The sequence below is a fragment of the Teleopsis dalmanni genome, chromosome 1 (genome assembly GCF_002237135.1).
Source record: "Teleopsis dalmanni isolate 2A chromosome 1, ASM223713v2, whole genome shotgun sequence".
NCBI classification, from domain to species: Eukaryota; Metazoa; Arthropoda; class Insecta; order Diptera; family Diopsidae; genus Teleopsis; species Teleopsis dalmanni.
Genome location: NC_051846.1, coordinates 15,414,723 through 15,439,766, shown reverse-complemented (window position 1 = coordinate 15,439,766; position 25,044 = coordinate 15,414,723). Strand labels below are relative to the sequence as shown.

General features: G+C 29.4%; 4 protein-coding genes and 1 non-coding gene across 5 annotated transcripts; 3 read left to right on the top strand and 2 right to left on the bottom strand.

Moving 5' to 3' along the window:
• Nucleotides 1–843: 843 nt before the first annotated feature.
• LOC119677639 lies at nucleotides 844–3,367 on the top strand. The gene is made up of 5 exons (XM_038089085.1): nucleotides 844–847; nucleotides 1,100–1,107; nucleotides 1,176–1,332; nucleotides 1,402–1,523; nucleotides 1,587–3,367. The coding sequence occupies exons 1-5, from the start codon at nucleotides 844–846 to the stop codon at nucleotides 2,682–2,684; spliced, it is 1,389 nt and encodes a 462-aa protein (XP_037945013.1). The 3' UTR covers nucleotides 2,685–3,367.
• Nucleotides 3,368–5,169: 1,802 nt separating this feature from the next.
• On the top strand, nucleotides 5,170–7,245 carry LOC119677633 (UDP-glucosyltransferase 2; the record flags this gene model as incomplete). Its single annotated transcript, XM_038089073.1, has 5 exons — nucleotides 5,170–5,440; nucleotides 5,527–6,060; nucleotides 6,127–6,581; nucleotides 6,633–6,745; nucleotides 6,814–7,245. Coding segments are annotated over exons 1-5 (1,653 nt in total), but the record flags the coding sequence as incomplete, so codon positions are not given.
• Nucleotides 7,246–9,372: 2,127 nt separating this feature from the next.
• On the top strand, nucleotides 9,373–11,478 carry LOC119668349 (cytochrome P450 302a1, mitochondrial). The gene is made up of 7 exons (XM_038077824.1): nucleotides 9,373–9,862; nucleotides 9,935–10,110; nucleotides 10,213–10,776; nucleotides 10,841–10,893; nucleotides 10,977–11,109; nucleotides 11,187–11,248; nucleotides 11,328–11,478. The coding sequence occupies exons 1-7, from the start codon at nucleotides 9,459–9,461 to the stop codon at nucleotides 11,442–11,444; spliced, it is 1,509 nt and encodes a 502-aa protein (XP_037933752.1). The 5' UTR covers nucleotides 9,373–9,458; the 3' UTR covers nucleotides 11,445–11,478.
• Nucleotides 11,479–14,424: 2,946 nt separating this feature from the next.
• LOC119667827 (bone morphogenetic protein receptor type-2) lies at nucleotides 14,425–24,445 on the bottom strand. Its single transcript, XM_038077163.1, has 6 exons — nucleotides 24,311–24,445; nucleotides 20,162–20,352; nucleotides 19,901–20,095; nucleotides 17,152–17,309; nucleotides 16,678–17,086; nucleotides 14,425–16,613 (listed from the first exon to the last, which is right to left on the bottom strand). Exons 2-6 carry the CDS (start codon nucleotides 20,217–20,219, stop codon nucleotides 14,575–14,577), a joined length of 2,859 nt encoding a protein of 952 aa, XP_037933091.1. The 5' UTR covers nucleotides 20,220–20,352; nucleotides 24,311–24,445; the 3' UTR covers nucleotides 14,425–14,574.
• Nucleotides 17,383–17,455, bottom strand: Trnak-uuu. Its single transcript has one exon. It is a non-coding gene; the product is annotated as a tRNA-Lys (tRNA).
• Nucleotides 24,446–25,044: the final 599 nt, after the last annotated feature.

Genomic DNA, 25,044 nt, shown 5'->3' with positions numbered 1-25,044 from the left:
TTTGCTATAACTGCTAATTGCTTTAAGAATATCTCAAAGAATTCTTCTGGTCCTTCCAGTGCCATAATTGTGAAATCATCGGCACATAAAAGTATTCCTGAAGTTTTGTCTTTAAGAAATGCCCTCTTTCTGCATTTTTTCAATATTTGATCCAATTGTTCGGAAAATTCAGTTTTAAAGTTTTTAACTGCGTCATCTTCATTGTTAGCCTTATGATTTGGATAATCTAGTCTATTACTACCAAAAATAATGATTCTTTGATGATACACACTTCGGTTGAACTTTTTCATATCCTCCGTTATATGATCATATAGACTTTTTCGTATTTGAAACTCTTCATGTTTTGGCTGAGTCCTTACTTTTTTATCAACCGTTTTTTGGCGACTTGAGAATCGAGCAGAACGGCGAGCGCTATGTGATGTGGTCTTTGTTCTATGCTCCATTGTTTTAAATTAATTTAGTTTTGTAACTATACAATATCTGCACGGACTCAATGTATTGTATATGTTACTAAGAGACCAAAAAAAAATTATTTATTTAAGTTAAATATTTAATAGCTGTTGCCATGGAATTAGTTATACATTTTTGGTTAGAAACTTCTAAGTAAATAAACCTTAAGAGACATAATGGAGAAGAGAATATAAATATTATTAAAATATGTGCAGCTTATGACTTTCATTACCTAAATTAAAACACAGCCCTTAAGTAAGTTTATAAAATACTCTTAGTAATGCAAAAATATATTTTTACAGTGATTAGCCGATAAAAGCTTTCGTTCTTAATATATATATAAACATTGAGTCATTATTTCAGCGTCGTTTTGGACAATATACTTACTAAAATATGTGTAATAAATTATTTTTATGAAATTTCTTATACAATATACTTAATAGAAAATTATTAATTTGTTGCTAATTTATGAATACAGCAAAAACTGGCAGCTATCACTCCTCACCTGAGGGCATTCTAAAATTAATTTGCATTTATATTATTAATTATTAATACAGCATCTTTTATATAAGAAGCAACTTATATATATAGTGCTTACATCTACTACTCATATAAGAAATAAGATTTTAAAAATCTTTCTCCATTTTAGACACCCTTGTATATATAGTGCTTACATCTACTATTCATATAAGAAAGAAGATTTTACAAATGTTTCTCCATTTTAGACACCCTTGTTAAATTCCGTCAAATGCTCTTACGGGGAGCCGGGCCAAGGACAGTATCACATTCAAACGGATGAGGGTCCTGAACGATATTTTCGTTTTCAAACAGATAATGGACAGTTTCGTAAAGAAAAACGACTACAAGATGGCACTGTCATAGGTAATATTTTCCGAACATTATTTAATATTAAAAACGTATTTCAATAATTTATTTATGCGCAAATATTAGGCACAGAAGCTTGGATCGATGCAGCCGGTTTTCTTAGGCAAAAAGATTATATAGCTGATAGTAAAGGCTATCGAATTTTAAAATCAAAAACAATATTTGTGGGTCATGGCAGGCAAATTGAGGTTTGTTAATAGATAATTCGGTTTATATAATTTATTTTTTATTTATTTTTATTTTATTTAAAGGATGCCATTAAAGCAACAAAAAAATTGCCTGCCCAGTCCGGAATATTGGTTAATGGTAATAACGGAATTAATACAATAAGTAACAATGTGTTGCCTCCAGGTGAAGTAAAAGCGGAAAAAAAATATTTCTATCAGACTACAACAAATGATGCTAATAGCTATAGTACTCCCGCATCAACAGCTGTTCCTGGAAAACTTAATTACCTTTCACCAGCAGAAGCTGCAAAACTCGAACCTACCAATTACTTAGGTTTCGATCACTATCCACATGAACTCTCGCCTTCAGTGAAATATGAGACAGAAAAACAACCAACAGTACACATACATCCAAATTCTCAACCCATAGAAGACACTCTTAATAGTCTCAACTCAGTTGAATATCCGCATTTAGGTAGTGTAAGTACGACGACTGAACGCCCAACCGCTGCTGCCTTACCCATACCAGCACTGCCTTCGGTGCTTATAGAACCACCACTTCCAATCAATACTCAACATCAACGCATTAGACCAATAGCAATTGCTTCAACAACGCCTGCACCTATAGCAGCACATGATTCTGATTATGGAAATAATGCGTACAGTTACTCAACACCCAGGCCATTTATGCGTATCTCCACCACTGCCAAACCAACGAATGATGGTTATCAATATTCACCTAATTCTAGTCCAAAATATATTAACTACAATAATTATCCAACATCAACAGCACGTCCGTTTAGCTCATATGCCATACCCATCGATGCGAATAACTTGGATGGCGGATTATTACCACCAATTGATCCAGCTCATCAGCGTCGCCGGTTACGTCCACAAAGTATGAGCTATGCAGCGCCACAAACTTTAGAATATGACGGTGTCAGCACGACTCAAAATGGTTTTCGATATATCTTGCCACATCAGTATCACGAAGAAGAACGATTTGATAGTGGAAGAAAACAAGCGGGTAGCTTTGGATACGTCGATCCATTCGGTATTCGACGTGTGGTGTACTATAACGCCTCACCGGAACGCGGATTTGTACATCGTAATAATAATCAATATGTGGGTTTAGGGGGCACACCGTATGATCCTCCACTTGGTACAATAAATTACGAATAAAATACGAAACGATTTGAAGCTTTAACTGCACAAACGCACACTTACTTCATAGTCATTCACACACTGCCGCAAGCCCATTTTTAATTAGTTAATCTCATTCCAAGACCACAAACGCGAAATGGCACAACTGTGATGAGTCTTTGAGATCATCATTGACCACTTTAATGAATCTAACACTACTCACTTCAACTCACTGCACACGCACCAAGGATGGAGTAAAAATAGAAAGGAAGTTGCGATTAATCTTGGGAAGCTTGGTAACCGAAAGCATCTCATTAATCTATGGAATCTCTATCTATGACGTCTAATTCTCGTTAACACACTAGCTTATATTATTGCGGACTTTTGGTTTATTTTCATTTCATACACTTCTGTCCTGAATAATTTTCTTATTCATAAAAAATTTTATTTAGCTTAGTTTATTTATATGTAATTTATTTGTATGTGATGAGAAAGTGGTAACAGAATGGAGACAGAAGAAGAGTTATCAATCATTTCAAACCACTGGAAAAACTTTATATTTCTCAAAAGAAAAGCGAAAAAAAGAGAAAGAGAACGAATAAAAAAGAGCAAGCGACAATGCGAGTTGTAGCTTTCATTTTCATGTATTAATCTTGCCATATTAACAAAAATTTATTAACATAAATAAAGTATTTAAAAACATTTATTCATTAATTAACATAACACAAATAGCTTAATTTATTATAATTATGTATCGGTATTTTATGTAATTTATTATTTATCACTGTAATTAACTATTTAAATGTATTTTTAACTGTGAGAATTAAATTAATTTTTTATGTACCTAAGGCATTTGTAAATATTGTAAATTATTTATTAAAATACAGTAATTAAATATTACAGTAATTAAAATTGTACTAGAAGCACTACTAGAATCAATTGATTATTCAATTTCCCAAATTAGGATATATAATATATATTATATAAAATTTAGTTTGTCAATGTATTTACAATATTACCGAAAAGTTCCAAACTATTTTGTTTCATTGTCAAGTCCTAATCCCTGTTTGTATTTCTTAATTATCCATAAAATATTTTTACACTTTTTCTGTCTGACTACCTTTTTTATTTTAAGAGAACGATATCTAATTCTTTCAATTTCTTTCTAACTTCTTTTAAATGGAAATATATTCAAAAGTTAATTAAGATTTTTTGTTATTATTAAAACAATATTATTACCATTAAATACTTTTAGTACATTTATTGGATACATTAAGATTCTGCGTTGAAGATATTCTTCAAGTTCTTAAATTATTATTACTTCATACTATCAAAATATTTTTCTTCTTCTTATTTGTAAACACAACTGCCAATGAAGATATTCGTCCTTTTGAAAAACTTGACTAATCAAATCTATTCACTTCCATAACCAAGAAGATATTTATATATGTCTGTCTATTACGGATATATTAAAATAGAAACTTTTAAACGTGTATAATATAAACAATAATAAATATAATAAAATGTAACTCAATTAATTGAAACTGTGTTTTTTCTTTTTAATTACTTGATTATATTAAAACTTTGGTTCCAGCTAGGGTGGCCCATCTATAGTGCCCTAAAAGATAAGAGGTTTTAAAATTTCTACGCGATTACATGCATTCAAAGCAGTATACAGTATGATATATGGTAGTATAATATCAGATTGAAAGCAGAAAGTACATTTTGAGACTACACTACATTAAATTCAAAGTTTACAGTTCAAATTAACTAAAGGATATCAAATAACATAGGTACCAAAAGAATAAGATATATATTTTACAGTTAAGGGTAATTCTAAAGGATTTTTTGGGTTATATTTTATAATTAGATAAAGCTGTTCCAATTAAGATACTTTAGAATGCAAATTTTGAGAAGTGAATCAAAAGAAAAATACGTTATCGGTAAAAATAATAATTTCTGATTTTTATTTTGAGATGATAAACTTCTGATCCTTGGTGTGGTAAACAGAAACTCGATATCGAATTGTTTATAAGAAATGTTGACTACCTAAAAAGTGACTAGAAATTAAATTTTAAATGTTCGGTTATTGTATTAAGTCGCAAATAATGTACTGCTAAACCAGAGAACTATAAGTAAACATTCAGAAAGAAGAGAAAAAACAAAGAAGGCCAAAACCTTATATAAGAGGTATACTACTTAAAATCTATATGAGGGGTTAGATCTAAGCCCTATCACATCAAACGTTCATAAACTATATGATCAATATAACGTCATGTACCATAAGAAATAATAATGGTAATGAATAATGATTATATTGAGGTGATATATATGAAATGAGTTTTTCAACTTTAAAATTTTACTCAGTGCTTTTGTGAAACATTTATCTCAACTGGAAAGATAAAAACTTAAAATGCTTGGTGATTATTTAAAATTCAAGATAACAAAAAATAATACGTACTTACCACACCAAAACATAAACAGCAACTGTCACTCTTTTTGGGTTTCCTCTTTAGTTCACAAATACAATGAAATGTTATCAGTACCGGCTTTCTGATATGAAAAAAAATTATCGCAGTGCACCTTCCCCGATGAGGCAGAAATGTGTTAGTACAAAGATAATTCAGTTTAGTTTTCGCTTGGCTGGCTACAGGTAAAATAAAAATTTTGGAAAACATGGTTGGGGCAAAAATACATGTCTTACTGGTTACTCTAGTATTGTGCGCCTTTACTACAACTTATGCGGCAAATATTTTATGTTTAATGAATGCGGCTTCCAAAAATCAACAAAACTGGTACGTATAATTAATAGAGTTTAGTAAACTATATATTTAAATATCAAATTTCCGATGACTCATTTTATGATCTTTGGCCAACACAGGGCAGATGTACTATTCAAGGGGCTCGCAGACAGAGACCATGAATTAACAGTGATTACGCCAGTCGTTGGAGGCGAGTTACATAGAGGAATAAATTACTTGCTTTTGGATGATGTTTATGATGCGGTGCAAAAGAGTTTTGAAAATGATCATTCAGATACAATGGCGATATTTAGACCCTTCAGAAATACTTTGAAATGGTATGAACGAGAATTGCATACATGTAAAGCTATATACGCATCTAAAGGTTTCCGCAAAGCATATGAACTAAGTAAGCTTGAAGCAAGAAATTTTGATTTGATTATATATGATGTAACTTATGGGCCGGGATGTTTATGGCTTACGCATTACTTCAAAGATGTGCCAATCGTAGGAATTAGTGCATATGGAATAACACCCAAATTACTTCATATGGCACGCTCTGGAGCTGGTGCTCTGCAGCCCTCAACGAGACCACATTTCACAAGTGAATTAGGCGAAAACATGAATTTCTTTCAACGCCTTTATAATAGCGCTCTTTATGGTTTTGAACAATTGTAAGTTTTACTTTAATATATAATAATCCAATAGAAGTAGTCCTTTAATGGAGTTTTAATTCAAAGTTTTAAGCTTTGTCTGGTGCAACCTGTTTTAAAAGGCATGTACAGCCGCAATGCAAATGTACCAGCACAGTCAAGTGATCATATAGAAGAATTGAGAAAACAGATAAAAATTATACTGGTCAACTCACACCCCACTCTAGATTATGCACAATTGTTACCACCAAATGTGATTGAAGTCGGTGGTTTGCATATACAACCTAAACCGGAAACTATTAAAGAGGAGCTACTCAATCTTGTAAAGAATCATAAAAAAGGTGGAGTTCTTATTGATTTAGGTGACAAGTATGCACTGAACAAATTAACAGAAACACGTATACAAATCATCTTGGATGTTATACAAAAACTTCCAGACAGATTATTTATATGGAAAGTGGAGAAAGCCGACATTAAACGGTTGAATAAGATTCCAAAGAATCTTCAAATTAGTGACACAATCTCAAACAGTGATATATTGGGTATTAAAATAAATATCAAATAAGGTAGCTTTCTAATATTTTAATACTTAGCTCTCAACAACGTGAAAGTATTCTTCACTCAAGCCGATGTACTAAATGCACAAGAGGCCATATACAGTGGAAAACCTTTACTAACACTAGCATTCAACGAAGCTCAGTATAATGTAAGTAAATACTATTACAAAAGCATGTTTATTTATTTAAATAATATTATTTATATTTATTCTTACAGTATGCACAGCGAATAAAGCAGCGAAATTGCGGTATTGTCTTAGATTTCACATTCACTGTAGATACTTTGGAAAATTCGTTAAGGGAACTGCTTGATATTAAAGAAAATACCTTAACAAACATCAGAACTTTACAACAAGCCTTTAAATCGAGGCCACAACCACCCTTGGAAACTGCACTGTGGTGGATTGAACAGACTATAGCAGAGCCCCATAGCTTTGATCTCTTAGTGACAGGCAAGGAAGTTGAGAGAAACTTTTTCATTGCGCATTCCTGGGATATTCTTCTGCTATTTTTGACCATCATAATTGTACTGTTGATAAACAGTTACGTAATCTTGAGGAATTTTGGTAAAAATTTTAAGGCTCTTAAAGATTCTAAAAATAAAAAAAACAATAGAGATGAAAGAGCAGATAAGGATGCAGAAAAGAAAAAAACAAAAAAGGAGAAAAAAATTAAAAAGAATTAGATTTTTTTTACACAAATTAATAATAAATTTTTTTTTTAATAAGTTTTATATAAAATATTGATTTTCAAGAATTTATTATTTTCCATATATATATGGCAGATTTGTTAGACCTACCAGTAATGATGAAGGATCATTTGAATGAAAATGAAAAATGAAAATGAATCATCTGAATCATTTTCTTTATTTTTGTCAGTTTCACCCAAAATCTCGTCTAAGGTTCTTTGGAATTCCTGATATTATAATAACATATATTTTACAATTCTGTGATGAATTTAAAGACAATCAATAACTACCTTAGTAGATATCGCTATAGATTTATCAGATCTAAAGAGTGGTCTTTAACAGCCAGCTCTTCTCACCTAACTATGTGGCAGATTATAACCAGAAAATTAATCCACACTTGACTAAGAGTCAAGTGATCAACGCTTGACTAGGAGTCAATCAATATGATTCTGTTCATTGCGATTATTAAAATATAAATTGCAGTTTTACACCCAATATCTCACTCTTACCTAGTAAAGCATTAACCGATTAAACTTTCCTACTATAGAAATGTTTTAGAAGCACTGCTGGATTTTTTTAAATATGTATGTAAAATAATAATGTGAGTTTATATATGAAAAACTATTCAAAATGCATAGTACTTTATCGTGGTATGTCTTCATATTTTATAGCTGTTAAAGTTTGCAATCCAACATGACAAAGAAATCGTAATATGTATATTGAAACATAGGAAGCCGATGACATTCAAATGATGATTATATTTGTACTGACTACACTGTGTTTAGAATATAGGTTCGATTGAGTTCATTTGACTCATCCCAAGCATTACATAATTATATTGGTCGCTAGCAATACTAAACGGAGTTAAACTTTTAGTAAATTTTGTAATACAAAGCCACTAAGTATTTTGAAAGAATTAGAAAGTGTAAAGAAAAGGCATGTTTTTACACCAGCGTGTTTAATACGACTTAAACCCAAATGCTGTTTTGTAATTCAGCAAGTACGTACAGTTCGATCAAGACGGTCTGTTTAAAGTATAGACTAATATTGTGTGCCGTTCTTCTCTAGTACACTCACACTGTTCTATAAAAGCCGTTTTTTAAGAATTTAGATATGTACCCAATATATTCCTAATATGTACGCGACCAGAAACTCATCCAAAATAATATTTGTTTAAGTGTTCCATCATATGCACTAAGTTAGCAGAGGTGGCTCTCTCTTGCACTTCACTTTTCATAATTTATTCGATATTTGACACAATTTTTTAACATATAAGAATGCCTTTTTGAAACCATAAATTCTATAGTCTTAACAGTAGATTAGGGCAATTTGTTATCACTAGTGAAAATTTGCAGGCAAATGGTTCGGACGCTCTAGTTTGGTAAAAGTGTGAAAGATTATTACTCTTTATACTACAGCTTTTACCTTTCTTTAAAAAGGTAAAACAATCATAGTAAAGATTATCATAAAATACAAGCAGAATCGTATCTAAAGAGTAAATAATTTTTGCTTTTATCTGAGTCCATTTTCGTTTTTTATACTCAAGAGCGCTCGACTCCACTAGCAAGTCAAGCACTACACCTAATAAGTTCGTCGCAAACATTTCACAGTATTGCATTGACATATATATGTGCCAGTAATATATATATATTTATTTTAAAAATAAGGATTTTTACGTTACTTGAAGACTTACAAAAAATAGATTTTAAAATAAATAGATTCGGGTTCTAGAGAATAATATTAGTAAAATCTAGTGTTATAAATAAACTCGCTAAACTATTATAAAAACTATTCTAAACAATGTCAATGGAAAACATATAGAATTTGTAATGATCTAAACAGTTTTTAAGTTCTGGCACCCCAAAACACATATATATATATATACTTTATTAAATAGATTTATATATTCAAACAAATAATTATATTCCTATTAAATTGTTTCTCATATTATCTGTATAACTTATCCCAAAATGTAGAGTGTATCCAAGTCGCTGTGTATGACTATTTTTAACACAAATGTTTACTGAACTTCTTTTGGAGTAAGCAAATTTATTCGTCATTCTTATCTCATTCTATTTCCTTTTTACCTGCTGAGTAACAAATCGGATTTTCTTGTTGCCATTAGTTCAGTTGAAGTTAGGCTTTTGAATTGTCAGCGAAAAAGCGGATCGCAAATGATGAAGTCAGTAAAATCAAAAAATGTTAATTTAGTTACTAGAAGATTGTATTCAATGTTAACCGATGGAAGTACAGCGGAATCACATGCTAAACCATTCAAAAGTATTCCTGGACCAAGGGGACCTGCTGGCTTAGGAAATTTATATAACTACTTACCGCTAATCGGTGATTACTCTTGGTTAGAACTACATAAAGCCGGTCTCAAAAAATATAATAAATATGGACCAATTGTAAGAGAGACAATTGTACCAGGACAGGATATTATTTGGCTCTATGAACCAAATGATATTGCAAAATTATTAAACGAACGTGATTATCCTCAAAGGCGAAGTCATTTAGCTTTGGAAAAGTATAGAAAAGATAGACCACATGTTTACAAATCTGCTGGTCTTTTGTCAACGTAAGTATTTAAAAATATCTTCAAGACGGCCTTTATATGTATTAGAACAATATCTTCATATAAATTTTGCAGCAACGGACCCGATTGGTGGCGTCTACGTTCTGAATTTCAGAAAGAAATTAGTGCACCGAAACATGTACGCAGTTTCTTAAGTGATGTGGATAGAGTTACAAAAGAATTTATAGACTATTTTACTACAGGGAACGTGTACGATATGTTGCCTATGATATCACGTCTTAATTTGGAATGTATGTTATATTTGATCAATATTATTATATATTATTATTATTACATATTTCGTTACTAATGCAGCTTAAGCTTAAAATTTTATTGAATATTTTTCTTTTTAGTAACTTGTCTTCTGACGTTTGATGAAAGATTGGATTCTTTTTCGACAACAGAAATGGCAACCCGATCACGATCTTCTCGGCTAATGGAAGCAGCGGAAATAACTAACAGTAGTATTTTACCCACTGATCAAGGACTGCAAATGTGGCGCCTCTTTGAAACACCTACCTACAAACGTTTACGTAAAGCTCAAGAGTACACCGAGAGCATTGCTTTAGAGTTGATATCAAAACGAGTGCGCAAAACGAATTCCAAGAACTCTTTGGCACGTACTTCTTTGGTTGAAGAATATTTAAAGAACCCGAATTTGGATTTGGCTGATATTGTAGGCATTACTGCCGATTTACTTTTAGCAGGCATTGACACGACATCATATACAACTGCATTTGCTTTATATCACATATCCAAATATTCAGAAGTACAAAATAAACTCTACGAGGAAGCCGTAAAAGTACTTCAGAATAAAAACAGCTCATTGACGCCGGAAGCTTTACATAACGAAATTCCTTATACACGTGCAGTACTGAAAGAAGTTTTCCGTTTAAATCCTATTTCAATAGGTGTAGGTGAGTTCTAAACATTTTGCCAGTTTCTTAAAGTATTGTGATAGTATAATACTTCTTCAAATAGGTCGTATACTTAACAAGGACTTAATACTAAGTAATTATTTTGTTCCTAAAAATGTAAGTAAGATAAAGAGGGTTTTGTCTCTACAGTATACCATTTACAATCTGTACTATATCTATACTAAAATTTAATCATATAGTCAGTAGTAGTGACCCAAAATATGATAGCTTGCCGTTTGGAAAAGAACTTTGAAGAACCTTTACGATTTCTGCCAGAGCGGTGGCTTAAACGCAATGTTCACAACCCATATTTAGTATTGCCGTTTGGACACGGTGAGTTCAAAGACTTTTATTTTAAATTTGAAATATAAGTTTATTGCTTTCAAATTTCACTTCTTCTTCTTCTTCAGGAATGCGCTCCTGTATTGCGCGACGCTTGGCAGAACAAAATATATTGGTTCTACTTTTGCGTGTAAGTTTCGACAAAAAAAAATTAAATTAAATTTTGTTTATAATTTGCATTTAATTTAACATTCCTTGTTCTGGTACAGATGATCAGAAGTTTCGAAATAAAATGGTCTGGCGATACTGATGACTTAGATGTGCACACACTTTTAATCAACAAGCCATCAAAACCCATTATAATAAAAATGTTAGAGAGGAAATAAACTGAAATATTTGCAATACAAATTTTATTATAAATTTTTAACATAAGTCAGTCAGTGACAACGACAGATTCGATTTAATTTTTTTTAACGAATTATTTGTAAATTAAATAAATTATTTTGTTACATTTAAACAGATATGGAAGTCTCTTTATTTAAATATTATAATAATTTCGATTACAATGCTAATTTACATGTTCTATATATATATATATATATCGGATTCTCATCTTGATGAATTCAAATACATTTACAATTATAATTGCAAAACCTAAATTTAAACTACAGATATCTACTTAAGACCGAATAGCGCCATATTCTAACTGGATAGTAAAATATGGAAGCACCCAGTTGATTATAATTTTAAAAAAATATCTAAATATATCCCATTGATATATGAATATAAAATCAAATTCGAATACAAATAGATAAGGCAATTTAGAAATTCATTTTTATACATTAAAAATATGTAAAGAAACCATTCCGTTTTTACAGCATTTATTTGTAGAAGCATATATGCATATATGTAATCTGAGAGAATGAGGAAGTTCAAGTTTTAATAAAGAAATGATAAATATATTATTAAAATATTAATAAAGAAACTTAAATAATAATTAAGTTGTTGAGTTAAAAAATGTAAAAATAAATCAAATAAAAATTATTATTTTTTATATACAAAAAACGTACTATTGTGCTTTTATATACATAAAAAATTAATATAAACGATTTAAATCGAAATTAATATAAAATATAAACGAAATACTTTGACATTCCTTGAAACAAATGCATTAAAATATGGTACACATTTACTTAGGAGTAATATAATTATAAGTCAACAAAATTAAATTGATAGAAACATTTTGAAAGTATTATAACATCAATTGATAAAAATAAAGTAACCAAAATTAATAAAACGAATATAAAACTAAAACAAATACAATTAAAATAAATACTATTAAAAAATATAATATTACAAAAATATAATAAAATAAATACTATTAAAAATCATAATATTAAAATAAATATTATTAAAAATCATAATATTAAAAATCAAAAATACAAAAAAAAAAACAAATAATTAATATAAAAATTATTAAAAAAAAATTAATGTTATAAAATTAAAAAAAAAATAAAATGATTTGAAAACAATATAACAAAATAATATATATAAAAATATATAAGTATAAAAAAATATATAAAATATATATAAAAAATATTTAATTATAATATAAATAAAAAATAATTTATAAATAAAATAAAAAAGTTTAAAAAAAAAAATAAAAAAAGACAATATAAAAAAAAATTTTTTTTTATAAAAATGTAATATTAAATAAAATAATTACAAAAAACAATACATAAAAAAATAATATATAAAAAAAGTAATATTTAAAAAAAAATATGTTTTAAATTTTGCTGGGCTTTAGGTCGTGGACCTAATACAAACATTCTAAATATTAATATATATAAAAAATAAAAAAATAATATATAAAAAAATATAATATATAAAAAATATATAAAAAAAATGAAAATAATACTAAAAATAAATATATAAAATTAGAAATAATAATTGAAAAAACAAAAAAAAAAAAATTTAAATCAATCAAACATTAAATACTATACGTATTAATAGAAGGCATTTAAAAAAAACATTGCTGCTATTGTTTCTTTATAAATTTTAGTGAATTCTAATAGTATGACAGTCTCTATAGCATTTATTTTAATTCCACAATTTACTTTTAACGATATTTATTGTTTCGCGTTTGTAGTGAATTTTATATAAATTTTATTTCATTTTGCAAAAATATATATTTGATATATTTATTTCATTATAATTTATTCGTAACAGTTTTATATGTAACTCTATTTATTATGTAGTATTTATTGGAAAGAGCAGTTAATACATATGTAAATATCTATTCTTGCATTATTCGTTTCAGTATTATAATTTCATCCTGATTCTTTCAGTTGCAGACTTAATGATTCCAATACGTTTACATTTTATAAAATTGGTCAATTTTTATTTCACAACTTGAACAATTTAGGAAAATAGTTTTTTCTTTTTTTCTATTTATAAATCTAGTTCAGGCCTAGTTCAATTTCTTTAAGTGACTAGAGTTTCGTATATATTGTAAGGTCATGTTATTACTTTATTACTTTCATATCAAATTTAATAACTTCTATTTTTAATTATATAAAAATACTTCATATAATATAGTGTTATTTGTTTCTTATTAAAGAGAATATAAGAATACTCTCAACGTGATTCAATTATATATTGTGCTGAGTATATTAAATGAAATTATATATTTATATTAATTATAGCTTATTTTAACACTTTAAATTTATATAAAAAGTAAATTCTCGATATCTTTTTTAAGCTTTTTTGACTTCTTCCTTAAATCGTTTCATTTTAACAATAAGCATGTTAAAGTTATAATATTTTAATTTAATTTGAATATATATTTAAATTGTTCACATAAGTCTTAATTAATATCAATAAATAATTTAAAATTGTGAACTTTAATAAAATCCACAAATTGATTAATTTTATTTACATAATTCTAAATTATTCATAATTAAAAACTTAATACAATAATTTGTTTCGTAAATTTACAAAAAATTTAGTTTGCATATTTAACATCAGAACATATTTTGCAATAGAAATAATTAGAATTAGTACTTCTAGTTCCTACTAAACCTTAATAATTATTACGTACGTACATTAAAACTATACAATTTAGCCTATAAGGGACTTTGGTTATTTGATTAATTTTAAATATTATACAAACTTTTAAGTATTTATAAGTGCATTACATGAATAATTCAAAGATTAAATTTTTATTATAAACTGTGTATAACATATACTGATTTTTTATATATTTTATTTTTGTTGTAATACTATATATATTTAATTAATGTCATACTTGTTTTAAACAAATAAATTGTAATCAGCTCGATGCATTTCATTTTTATTGTATTATTAATTTAAATAAACTCTGACCACGATATGCTCATCTGAGTTGTAAATCATAAATTATTTAAATTATATTTTTTAAGTAAAAATTTATCAAACGTTCTGCTCTATATTATAAAGTTGCTTTGTTTATAATTCTAGGAGCAGAACTTCTTCATGTTATAGTATATTTAATGTAGATGAATCCATCATGCGATCATCATACAACGACAATGTCTTTGATGCACGTATTTTACGTACTGATGGCGGCACATCACCTGGTGTTTTTACACGTTGACTTGGATCACGTAGCCTGTCTGTGCTACCTCGTCCGCTAAACACCTCTTTAAATACTTCAAGACTACGTTGTCGTTTGAACTGTCGTTCTCCCATTGGTCTTGAATGAACAACTCCACTTACTGAACACTCTGGAGCCACTAAATTCAATTCAGTTGTTGTAATGTTATTGTTACTTTGATTCTTAATTAAACTAGTAGAGAGAGAACGTGGTACTATATGCGCCGGAGTGCTAGTACGAGTTTCTAAGCTCTGCAAAATGGGCCTTAAACTAGGATTTCCATTATCTTCTTCGGCTATTGTATGTATAAGATTTGATTTATTGCATTCTGATATAAATTGTGCACCACCCATTGCACCTATAGGGCTTAGATCCAAATTATTCGGTCGTTTATGATGTGGATAGTAAGAGTCTAGTGTTGTAGTTTTTGCTACAGCCACACCTTTTGGAGTTTGTCTATCATCTATAAAACTTACAGTTGCTTGTTTTACTTGTGGGGTTTTATCTAAACCATTTACTACTGCAGCAAAACGATTATCTACTAAATTTGATTTTTCGTCACCATAGTTCAACTGTCGGAACATATCACTACTTTGTTCTTTTCTAAACAATTTCTTTTGTATAACCGCTCTTATGCTATGCCATCCACGCAATTTTTTGTCTGTATTTTGTTGTTTGGGAAATCCTTGACCCATATTAGTCATATCTTGCGGCAGAGTGCAAAATTTTGGAGCTCTACTATTAGATATTAGTTCTTCAACAGATACATCATCTTCGAGACATGAAAAACTATTTTCATCACCAGTTTGAAAACTATGTTTCTTACTTTTTTCAACAAAAATTTGTTGTGGACGTGATACAACTGGCGCCAGATTTCGTTCAAGACATGGATTACGTCCTTGATATGGTTGTAACGGTTGTTGAGTATACATGAAATGATTTTTCTCCGTATGGCTTGTAGACGAATTATTGAAGTTAATTACATCATTACCAACACTTGGAATGCGTGGTAAAATTTGTTGATTTGGTGGTGGATTCAACATAGACGTAGTTTCAGTATGATTGATTTCATCATTTATTACATTTCTTTGTGTTTCTTCACTATTTTCACCGACTAAATTATTTGTGTTTAAGAGCGGGCTTGCAGTTGGTGCATGCGGTTGCAATTTAGGACATAAACCTGCAACCTCTTGCATACGTTCTTCAGCACAGAGTGATGTTAAACGTGCTTCAGCATCATGATCCCAGCAGTCTTCACACGTATCTCTCACAAGTTTTGCTGCAGTGCCACCACCCCACCCAGCTGGGAATAATGGTCTTGCCTTATGGCGTACAACAAGTGTCTGCATTTGATCAAATGTCGGATGTGAGCCTACTTCTGCTTCATAAGGTGCTTTATATGGTGGCGTATTTTGACCTAGTGCATAAAAATCTGCACAACGTGTAGCAACTTCCCATAATACCAAGCCCAAAGCATACACATCCATTTGTTTAAGTGAAGTTTCACAATCACGCAAATTTACAGCACCTTCTAACAATTCAGGTGCCATATAGCGAAGAGTTCCCACTTCGTTTATACTTTTTGTCTCTGCCATAGCTACTTCACCTTTATATTCGTATTTCGCACCAAATACTTTCAAGGCAAAACCGAAATCAGCTATACAACAACTTTTATCAGCTTTAATAAGTACATTCCGCGAATTCAAATCCCTATGAGCAACACAAGGTTTCAATTCCTCTCCTCGTATGATTTCCGTATGTAAATGTGAAAGTCCACGTGTTATGGATTTAACCATGCCGCAAAACGTTTGAAAATCCATCGAATTGGCAATTAACCAATCATGCAAGCAACCTAAGGGCGCTAAAGATAATACAAGTTGATACTCTATTTGTCCGTCAATGGTATGTCGTTCATCATAACCTAAAGTGCGATAAGTGAATTATTATAAAACCACCAATTAATGTGAATATTATTAAATAGTTACCGAAATATTGCAATAAGGCTGGTGAGTCCATCATAGGTAGTGAATAAATATTCCGTTCATTTATGTAGTACTGTCGATGAGCCTCAGGAAATATCTTTACAGCGACTTCTTTATCATGTAGTAAACCTTTCATAACCGTTCCATATTTTCCGCTGCCAAGCATACATATTAAATTGATATTATCAACATTTCGTAAATTTGAACTGTAACCAGGCCCAGTGGGCGCTAATGGAGCTTCTTCTGGTGTCGGCTTTTCTTTTATATTACGAAGATATGCCAACGCTATAACTATGCTTATAATACAGAAAGCTAGCAACATAACATATATTAAAATAGTAATCCAACTTGTTGTATGTTGTGTTGTGTCACTGGAAAGATTTGAGGCCTCAGGCAGGATTTCTTTAGAAAGCTAAAAAAAATTGTTAAAAGCCATTCATTTTATTATGGAATAAAAATTAATTTTATTTTATAAACCTGTAAAGGTGTTGGTTCCACAATAGCCACTCTTTCATTGCAAGCATTACCCGAACAACAGCAATAATATAGGGAATTATTACGAAATGTTGGTGCAGAGCTTGTACATTCGCTTTGATAGCACGTAGCATTTCTTTCAGTTCTATCTTTCCAGCAACCTGAATTATATAAAAAAAAAAATTATTTAAGAAATATTGTTTGAAAAAAAAAAAAATATTAAAAAAATCTCGACGCCCGAGCAGGGACTTGAACCCTGGACCCTTGGATTAAAAGTCCAATGCTCTACCGACTGAGCTACCCGGGCACATACGTTACTCACTGCTAATGTGTGTTTTGCTTTTAATTATGTAGAAAGCATTAAAAACTATACAATCGTCACTCGTATTGATTGATATTTATTCTTGATCAAAACAAGCTCATGCGCATACACACCCACACATCCCCACAATAAAATAATAAAATAAAATGAAAACAAAACAATAAGTAAATAAATGAAACAAAATATAAAACAAAACCAAAGAAAAGGAAAAGGAAGAGGAAATCAAATTGTTTAGCGGTGTATGCAACAGGTTGATTGAGCGGTTCATTTGCGAGGAAACTCTTAGCAATCGATTCTGTGCAATAAGCATGTGCCAAAGCAGTGCATGTTCAATAGTTCAAACAATAATTTTGAACTCATTGGCAGTGCATATATGTACGTTCGGTTCGGTGGCAGAACAAACTTTGATTCGCAAAATCAACAACAATGCAGTTCTTTTATATAATGGATAATGTCTAAAATGCTTTTTAAATATTTAATAATAATTAAAAAATATCTGTTAATAAACACCTACGCATAAATAAATTTTATATAGCAACAGCAACAACAACAGTGTTCAGAAAAATTGAAATTGGTTGGAGTAATTGCAAAACAAAAAAACATTGTTATGAATATTTACGAATTACCAACGATTATTATTAACTATCAAAAGCAACATTAACACATAATTTAATATATTAGTTCAAAATTAAAAATAATTTTGATTATCGAAAAAATTAAGAACGTAAGTGTTATGTATGTATGTGTCTGAACAATACAATTCCGCATCGTTTTTTTTTTGGCAATACTTATTACTTTTAGAAATTGATTATATAGCAACTATATATTTCTTTTTTATCAACAGTTTTTGTTTACAAAGAGATTTGTCAGTGATTGACGTGACGTATTACAAACTCAATTAGAATATAAAAGTATAATAATAAGAATATAGGAATAATGCTTTCGTATGCTTCCAGTACTCTCGAATATGAACATACGCATCGAATATTTATATGATCAAAGGAGTTCTAACTATTTAAAGGCGGAATTAATTGTCGTAGCAACGCAGAAAGGAAAAAAGTGATTGAAATACAGAAACAGAAAATATGCAACAGAACAAAAAACACAAACAACACAAATTTAATCCGATCACTAAAGTGTTCGCACCCAAAGTAATTGCATTGCAGTTGAAGTTATTGTGTTAGCTTATTATATGTAAGAATTCTCTTACGTTTATGTCAGACCCCAAAATTCAATTGAATATTACATTTTTTTAAGTTTATTAAGAAAAAAACCTTTTTTATTCAGTTCTTTTAATATTATTTTAGTTTTTAGCCCCCTATTTTTAGTACGGCATGAATAATAGAATGCATTGTTTTCCAAAAGATAGACCGATTTAGGTGATATCTTTCAGCACAACTAATTCAGTCTTTAAAAAAGGACGAGCTACTTAAACAACAAATCTACATTATCATTTCATTCATTTTCTTTCGTTCTATACAAATACGAACAACAACATTTTTGAGAAATTTGTTACACTTGCCAAATAATCGAACATCAAATGGCCCCAGCTTCGTACAGCTCGAGCAATATTTTCATATTTAAACCAAAAAAAATTACTTGTGTTTTGTTTAACATAAAAGAGATTTTAAAAGTTGTTTTTATTTTATCCACAAATAACAGGTAATTAACAATTAAAACAAATATAAAATTGTTATAAAACGGTCAAGGAAAGTATAGCTATGCCACCCAACTCCCAATAAGATAAGTGCAGTTAACCATGTTCATCTAATTTAAGTTCCAGACGGCACAATAATATCATATATGAGAATGCCCATATTCTACATCCCATCTGCTACAAAAAACGAGCACTTTTCAAAATACAACAAAACGTCGTGTGCATCTGCTTAAGTCCGTCATACAAAATCATCGTTTTTTAAGTTATGCCATTGTCATCAGATAGTTTACTAGAGGTGGCATATGTATATTGATCTTTACGTATTTGAGACTATCATATTAATAGTAACTGTGCAGTGAACACAGTTCAAATGTTGTTGTTGCTATGGTAACTGTGGAGATCTATATACATTCCACCGGTCTTAGTAGGGTCTTCTAATAACCACGAAATCGCAGCCATACCCCAATCCATCATTACATCTAAAAAGGCTTCTCCTCTCTCACTTCTTTACTTATCCACATCCTAAGACGTATGCATATACATCTCCGTAATTCTTTTAATGTCATCTGCGAGCCATAACAACAATTAATTATATAATCTTAGGAAGTTAACTGCTTTAAACCAACAAGTATTGGCTGCAGATGAGTGTACGGCTAACAAAATTTTCAGAAATATATATAATAAATACACTCTATAATTTAGAGAACTGGACAGAATTGTAAAGTTCAAATAACTGTACATTAACAACTTTCTGTTTCTTAGCGCTAACTTACCTTGCTTTTCAATGACCGTCCCGTTTGATGTCTGACGCCAAAGAGCAAAGCAAAATGTGTAGTCAATCATGCATGTTCTGAGGTGGCGATCAGAATGCTGCACATCCTCAAACTCAGATGTATCATTCATACTGAAATCAACGTAATCATCTTCATCATTCTCCTGGAAACTTATACAACTGAACGGCTTAGGAGCTAAAAGAGAAAGTAACAAAATAAATTTTTAAAGGTTTGACAAACAAAAAACAACTATTTACGTACCTGCACTAATCCGTGTTACTAGAGCCAACAGTAAACAAACTGTTATTAGTTTGGACATTGTCAATTGATGCAATTAAATTCATAAAATTTTCAATTCAATTTTCTAATTACTGTAGAGCAACGGACACTGAGGAAATGCGAGATACGAAGAAAATGTGTCTACAGCTTGCGTCCGATTTGGCCATTTTTAACTATAGAAAAAAAAGTTAATCTATTAGCAAATAGTTTTTATAAATATTAAAAATTTATTATTTATTTACATATGTATAATAAATATGCGAATATTAATCATATCAATTTTTCGTTGCTATTTCATACTTCAAATTATAAATTTACCCTCTGAATTATTACGCCAATAATAATTTGCTGCTAAGACATTTGCTAAAACAAAACAGCGTCAACAGAAATAATAAAAACAAAAACAACAACAATATGAGTAAAAAAAATAACAATAAAATAACTCAGCACCGTCTAGTCCAGACGTTCTTTAAATATAAATTGTAGCTTATTAAAGTAGAAAAACATTGCATGAGGGATTGTCGGGATTGTCAGTCAATACGACATACGAGACGTGAAGACAAGTTCTAGGCATATTAAGTTATTGTTTACTTTACATACAAACAAGAAGACTTTCATGCGTACATTAACGTGTACAGTGTCTGTATGCTTCCAGTCTACTACGTACATATAAACGGGGTATCTTGTTATCGCTTAAACGTTTCAAATGCATGAGTGGGCTTTTTGCTTGAAGGGAAACAAGGTGCTTCGCATCGCTCTCCGTTTAGTGAATGTGCATATAGAACCATAAATGCTTCGTATTAATGGTAAGTAGTGTGCCGTTCCGACCTTTGACTGTCTGGCAATTTATTACAGAAACCGTAACATAGTATTTTGATTAAAATACAGTTCAGCATGGATAATGTGAACGATTTACTGTTCTCATTTATTGTTAAAAAAATATCCAGGATTTTAACATACAAATATAAGTTTTTGATAAAATAACATCAATATAAAATTATATATTATACAGTACATTTAATTTGACTATTATAATGAGGATCTCAGCAATCAGTTCGTCTTAGTTATTTTGATTAGAAATAAAGAAATAAACAATACGATTCAGTTGAATATGGTTTATGCTTATTATTGTTTACAATGTCACATTCCTGATTTTGGTGGACTGTATTTCCTAGAAGTGGTTTTGTTTACAAAGGTTTAAGATAGACATTTGACTGAGTTGATTGTTACATTTAAGATTTAAGATAAGACATTGGTCTGCATTGATTATTATTGTTCGAGGAAATTCCGACTCATAGGGTATTTGATTTAATGCTTGCAATTATTTTTACTATTATTTAATATAGTAATAAGTAGTGGAATCTTCGTAATAAGGTTCAAAATACTTTATCATCAAAATACATTTTACTTTAACATTGTTTTGGGCGAAAAAAATATGATAAGATATTTTTATACAATTTTATTTATGTTTAAGCATTACAATTTTAACAATAATAAAACATTGTAATAGATATTAAATATAATATAAACTGACATCATGGTGAAAATAAAAAATGTTCATTATTGAAAGATACATTTATTAAAAGATTAAAACACGTTAAGTAATTTTATATAATTAAATTTTATGACAAGCAATCACTGCTTCTATACTCTTCTGCTTAGATATCAAAACAAATTACTAGGTCTGTCAAGAATAAGACATTCTATTATGAAAGTAAATGGGCTCTTTAGCCTGTCGATCATCCCAAGTATGGATCTTATAGAAATAATCCCCTTAATTAACAGCGCAAGTTAGTTTTAAAACCTCAAATAAACACGCATATTAAGATTAATACATTCTATTATGAAAGACAACGAACTAATCAGCCTGGAGATGATCTCAAATATTGATCTTACAGAAATAACCTCTTTTATCAAAAGTGCAAGTTGGTTTTAAAATTTAGAAGCTCATAATTCAGGTCTGTGGCAAAAAAGGTGCATACATGTATGCGCTATTTGGACAAAAGTAAAAGCTCTATCGCCATTAAACCAAATCACACAAATAAGAAATTCTCTATAGGGAGTCTTGTGACAATGTGTTTCACAATGGAAACAGAACTTTTGCTCTCTACAATTATTATAATAATGCTTAACAAGTGAAACAAATATTTTTCATTTATTTAATTAATGAAAATAAGTAAATGCTTAAATGTCATTGATTATATATCCAAAAATTAAAAAAAATCCTGCCCATCGCCTTGATATACATAAATAAATATTGTATCCTGAATAATTGTTGAACTCGAAATTACAGATATTGACCTCTTCTAGAACGAAGTGTCTAAAAGTTTAAGTTCGTAACTTATTTTATATCAAATAAAATATACATAAATTAATATTTTAGCCTGTATAATTGATGAACTCGAAATTACAGAAATTGACCTCTTTTAGATTGACCTGTCGGGCAACTCTTTAATCTTTAACTTCGTAACTCATTTAAATAAATATTTGATCATTCTTGAAACTGTCTCTTTTAATATATTTTATTGTTAATTAAGTGTTTACACCATGACAGCTCAATTAGCCAACCAATCGAATTATCTCACAGCATTTAAAATAAGAATTTAATAAAAAAAAATTGATCTATTTAGAAAGCACAATTTATTTTACATTTAAAAATTTAACAGCAAAAATAAAATTCTGAAATGCTCTCAATTTAAAAAAAAAATTGGGAATTTTACTAGCTATACAAGTTTTGGCTGTCAACTTGAACTCTATATAAAGTATGACTATATGTTTCTGATCCGATTACTATTGACTACGCTTTGTGTAAACAAACGTAGTTTCGTTTATCACTTCTCGTATTTCTGCTTCATAAACAAACATTACAGGAACAATTTATGTGCTTTTGCAGCAAAATAAAAATCAATATTTTCCTTTACAGAAATCTTCTATGGATATTATTTATTTTTTTTCCATTAAAAAGCAAAACAAAAGCACAAAAAAAAATTGTTATAAAAATTTTTTGTATGAAATGAAACCAAAATATGCACTGCAAACTGATTAAAAACTGGTTGTTGATCAGTTCTGGTTCTTCTCCACTTGCGATTGCGGCGCCACTTAATTGCTTTATGAACTTTTCTACACACATAAAAAGTCGCAATAAAAAATAAAGCCAAACAACGACTTTGACGATGCGGTACACATAGCGTACGTTCAAATGCTTTACAGTTTAGTGATTGATGTTAAGCAGAACACATTAATTAACTAGATTATTTGTGTGTGTGCAAGCATATATATGAACAAATAAAAGCGTACTCGTTTCACTACCAATTCATACGATTTTACAATACACTTCACTTCCCCAAACCAATCTTAATATACTAATTCTTAATTACTTTGTTAGAAAAATATTTATTTAATATATAATAATATATTACTTTACTAAATATTTTTTATAAACTGATAACTAAAATCAGGGGTTTATTTGCACAATATTTAAAAATAATAAAATACATCACATATTTTAAATTTTTGTAAAGCACATATTACAGTAAATTTCCTTGTAATAAATTTAATTTTCATTAATCATTGCAAGCGAAACATTTCATATATTCTTACAACTTTTCATCATCATAATCTTCCACATATGATATTCTTAACAAACTCTAAACTTCTTTAAGCTAAAGTTACGTTTCACTTGTGTACCGCACAAACTTATTGCATATGGTATGCATACACTTTTAAAAGCTAAGTTTTTTCATATAATATTGCACTCTAGACAGAATTTGCTTGCATACATAATACTTTTTTTTGTTTTGCTTGCAATTCTACCCTCCTCAAACGAAGTGTACACAATTTGTTGTTGCTTTAATATTTCTTTTCTAACATTTTGGTGGGTGGTGATTGTCTTGAGTGAAGTAAATTTCTTCGCAATTGATTTTTCATAACATTTTTATACACAAATTTTATTTCACTGAGAATTTTTATTTAATATTGTATATTTTTTATATTCATTAAAAGATAATATAAAATCATTGCAAATTAATTGTTTTATATTATTTTCTGATTACTATTTGTTGGAATTGTATTTTTGCTTTATTGAAAGATGAAAATTTTCATTATTTGAACTTTTTTCACTGTTGCACTTACTTTCAAATTTTAATTTTAACAAAAATGTTTTAAATTTATATTACTTAATATATCAAAATAATATTCTTTTTGTTGCAAAATGAAACTGCTTGCAATTGAACTTTTATTCACTTACGACTAACCGGCGCCAGTGCTACCAGTACTCAGTGTTGTCAATGCGAAAATAAAAACAAATTGAAAATAAATTTCTATTTCTTGCATTCGGCAGTAGTTAGAGTTGCCAATGCTTGTTTTTTATACTGCTGAATATTGATGCAAGTTAAAAATAATTTAATACAAATATGCAAAAATTTTCGCTTCTGTTCGACCATTACAATAGGTGCATCCACAATTTGTAAAGTTCACTATTCTGAACAACTTTTTGCATTTTGCTATGAGACGATAATCCAATAGTATTCCTGATAGCGGTTTTGAGATACATGGGCTATGTCTATTCTTTAGAATAACATTACTGTAATATAAAGAGGAAAAATTATCATGTAATCAAACTTATAACATTAAGTTGTTTGTAAAATACAAATTATTTAAAAATTTAAATCTGTATCATTATAAAACGTGTTTGTGATCAATTCACAAGCAATAATTTACATTTCTTGTTTGCAATAAGATTAACGTTTTTACATCAAGTGTAAACGAAACTACATTATAATTATTAACACAATGGTCTTTATAAATTGCTGTAGTCTACTTTCTTAATAATACATAAAATATTTTTAAATAATTTATATATTAAT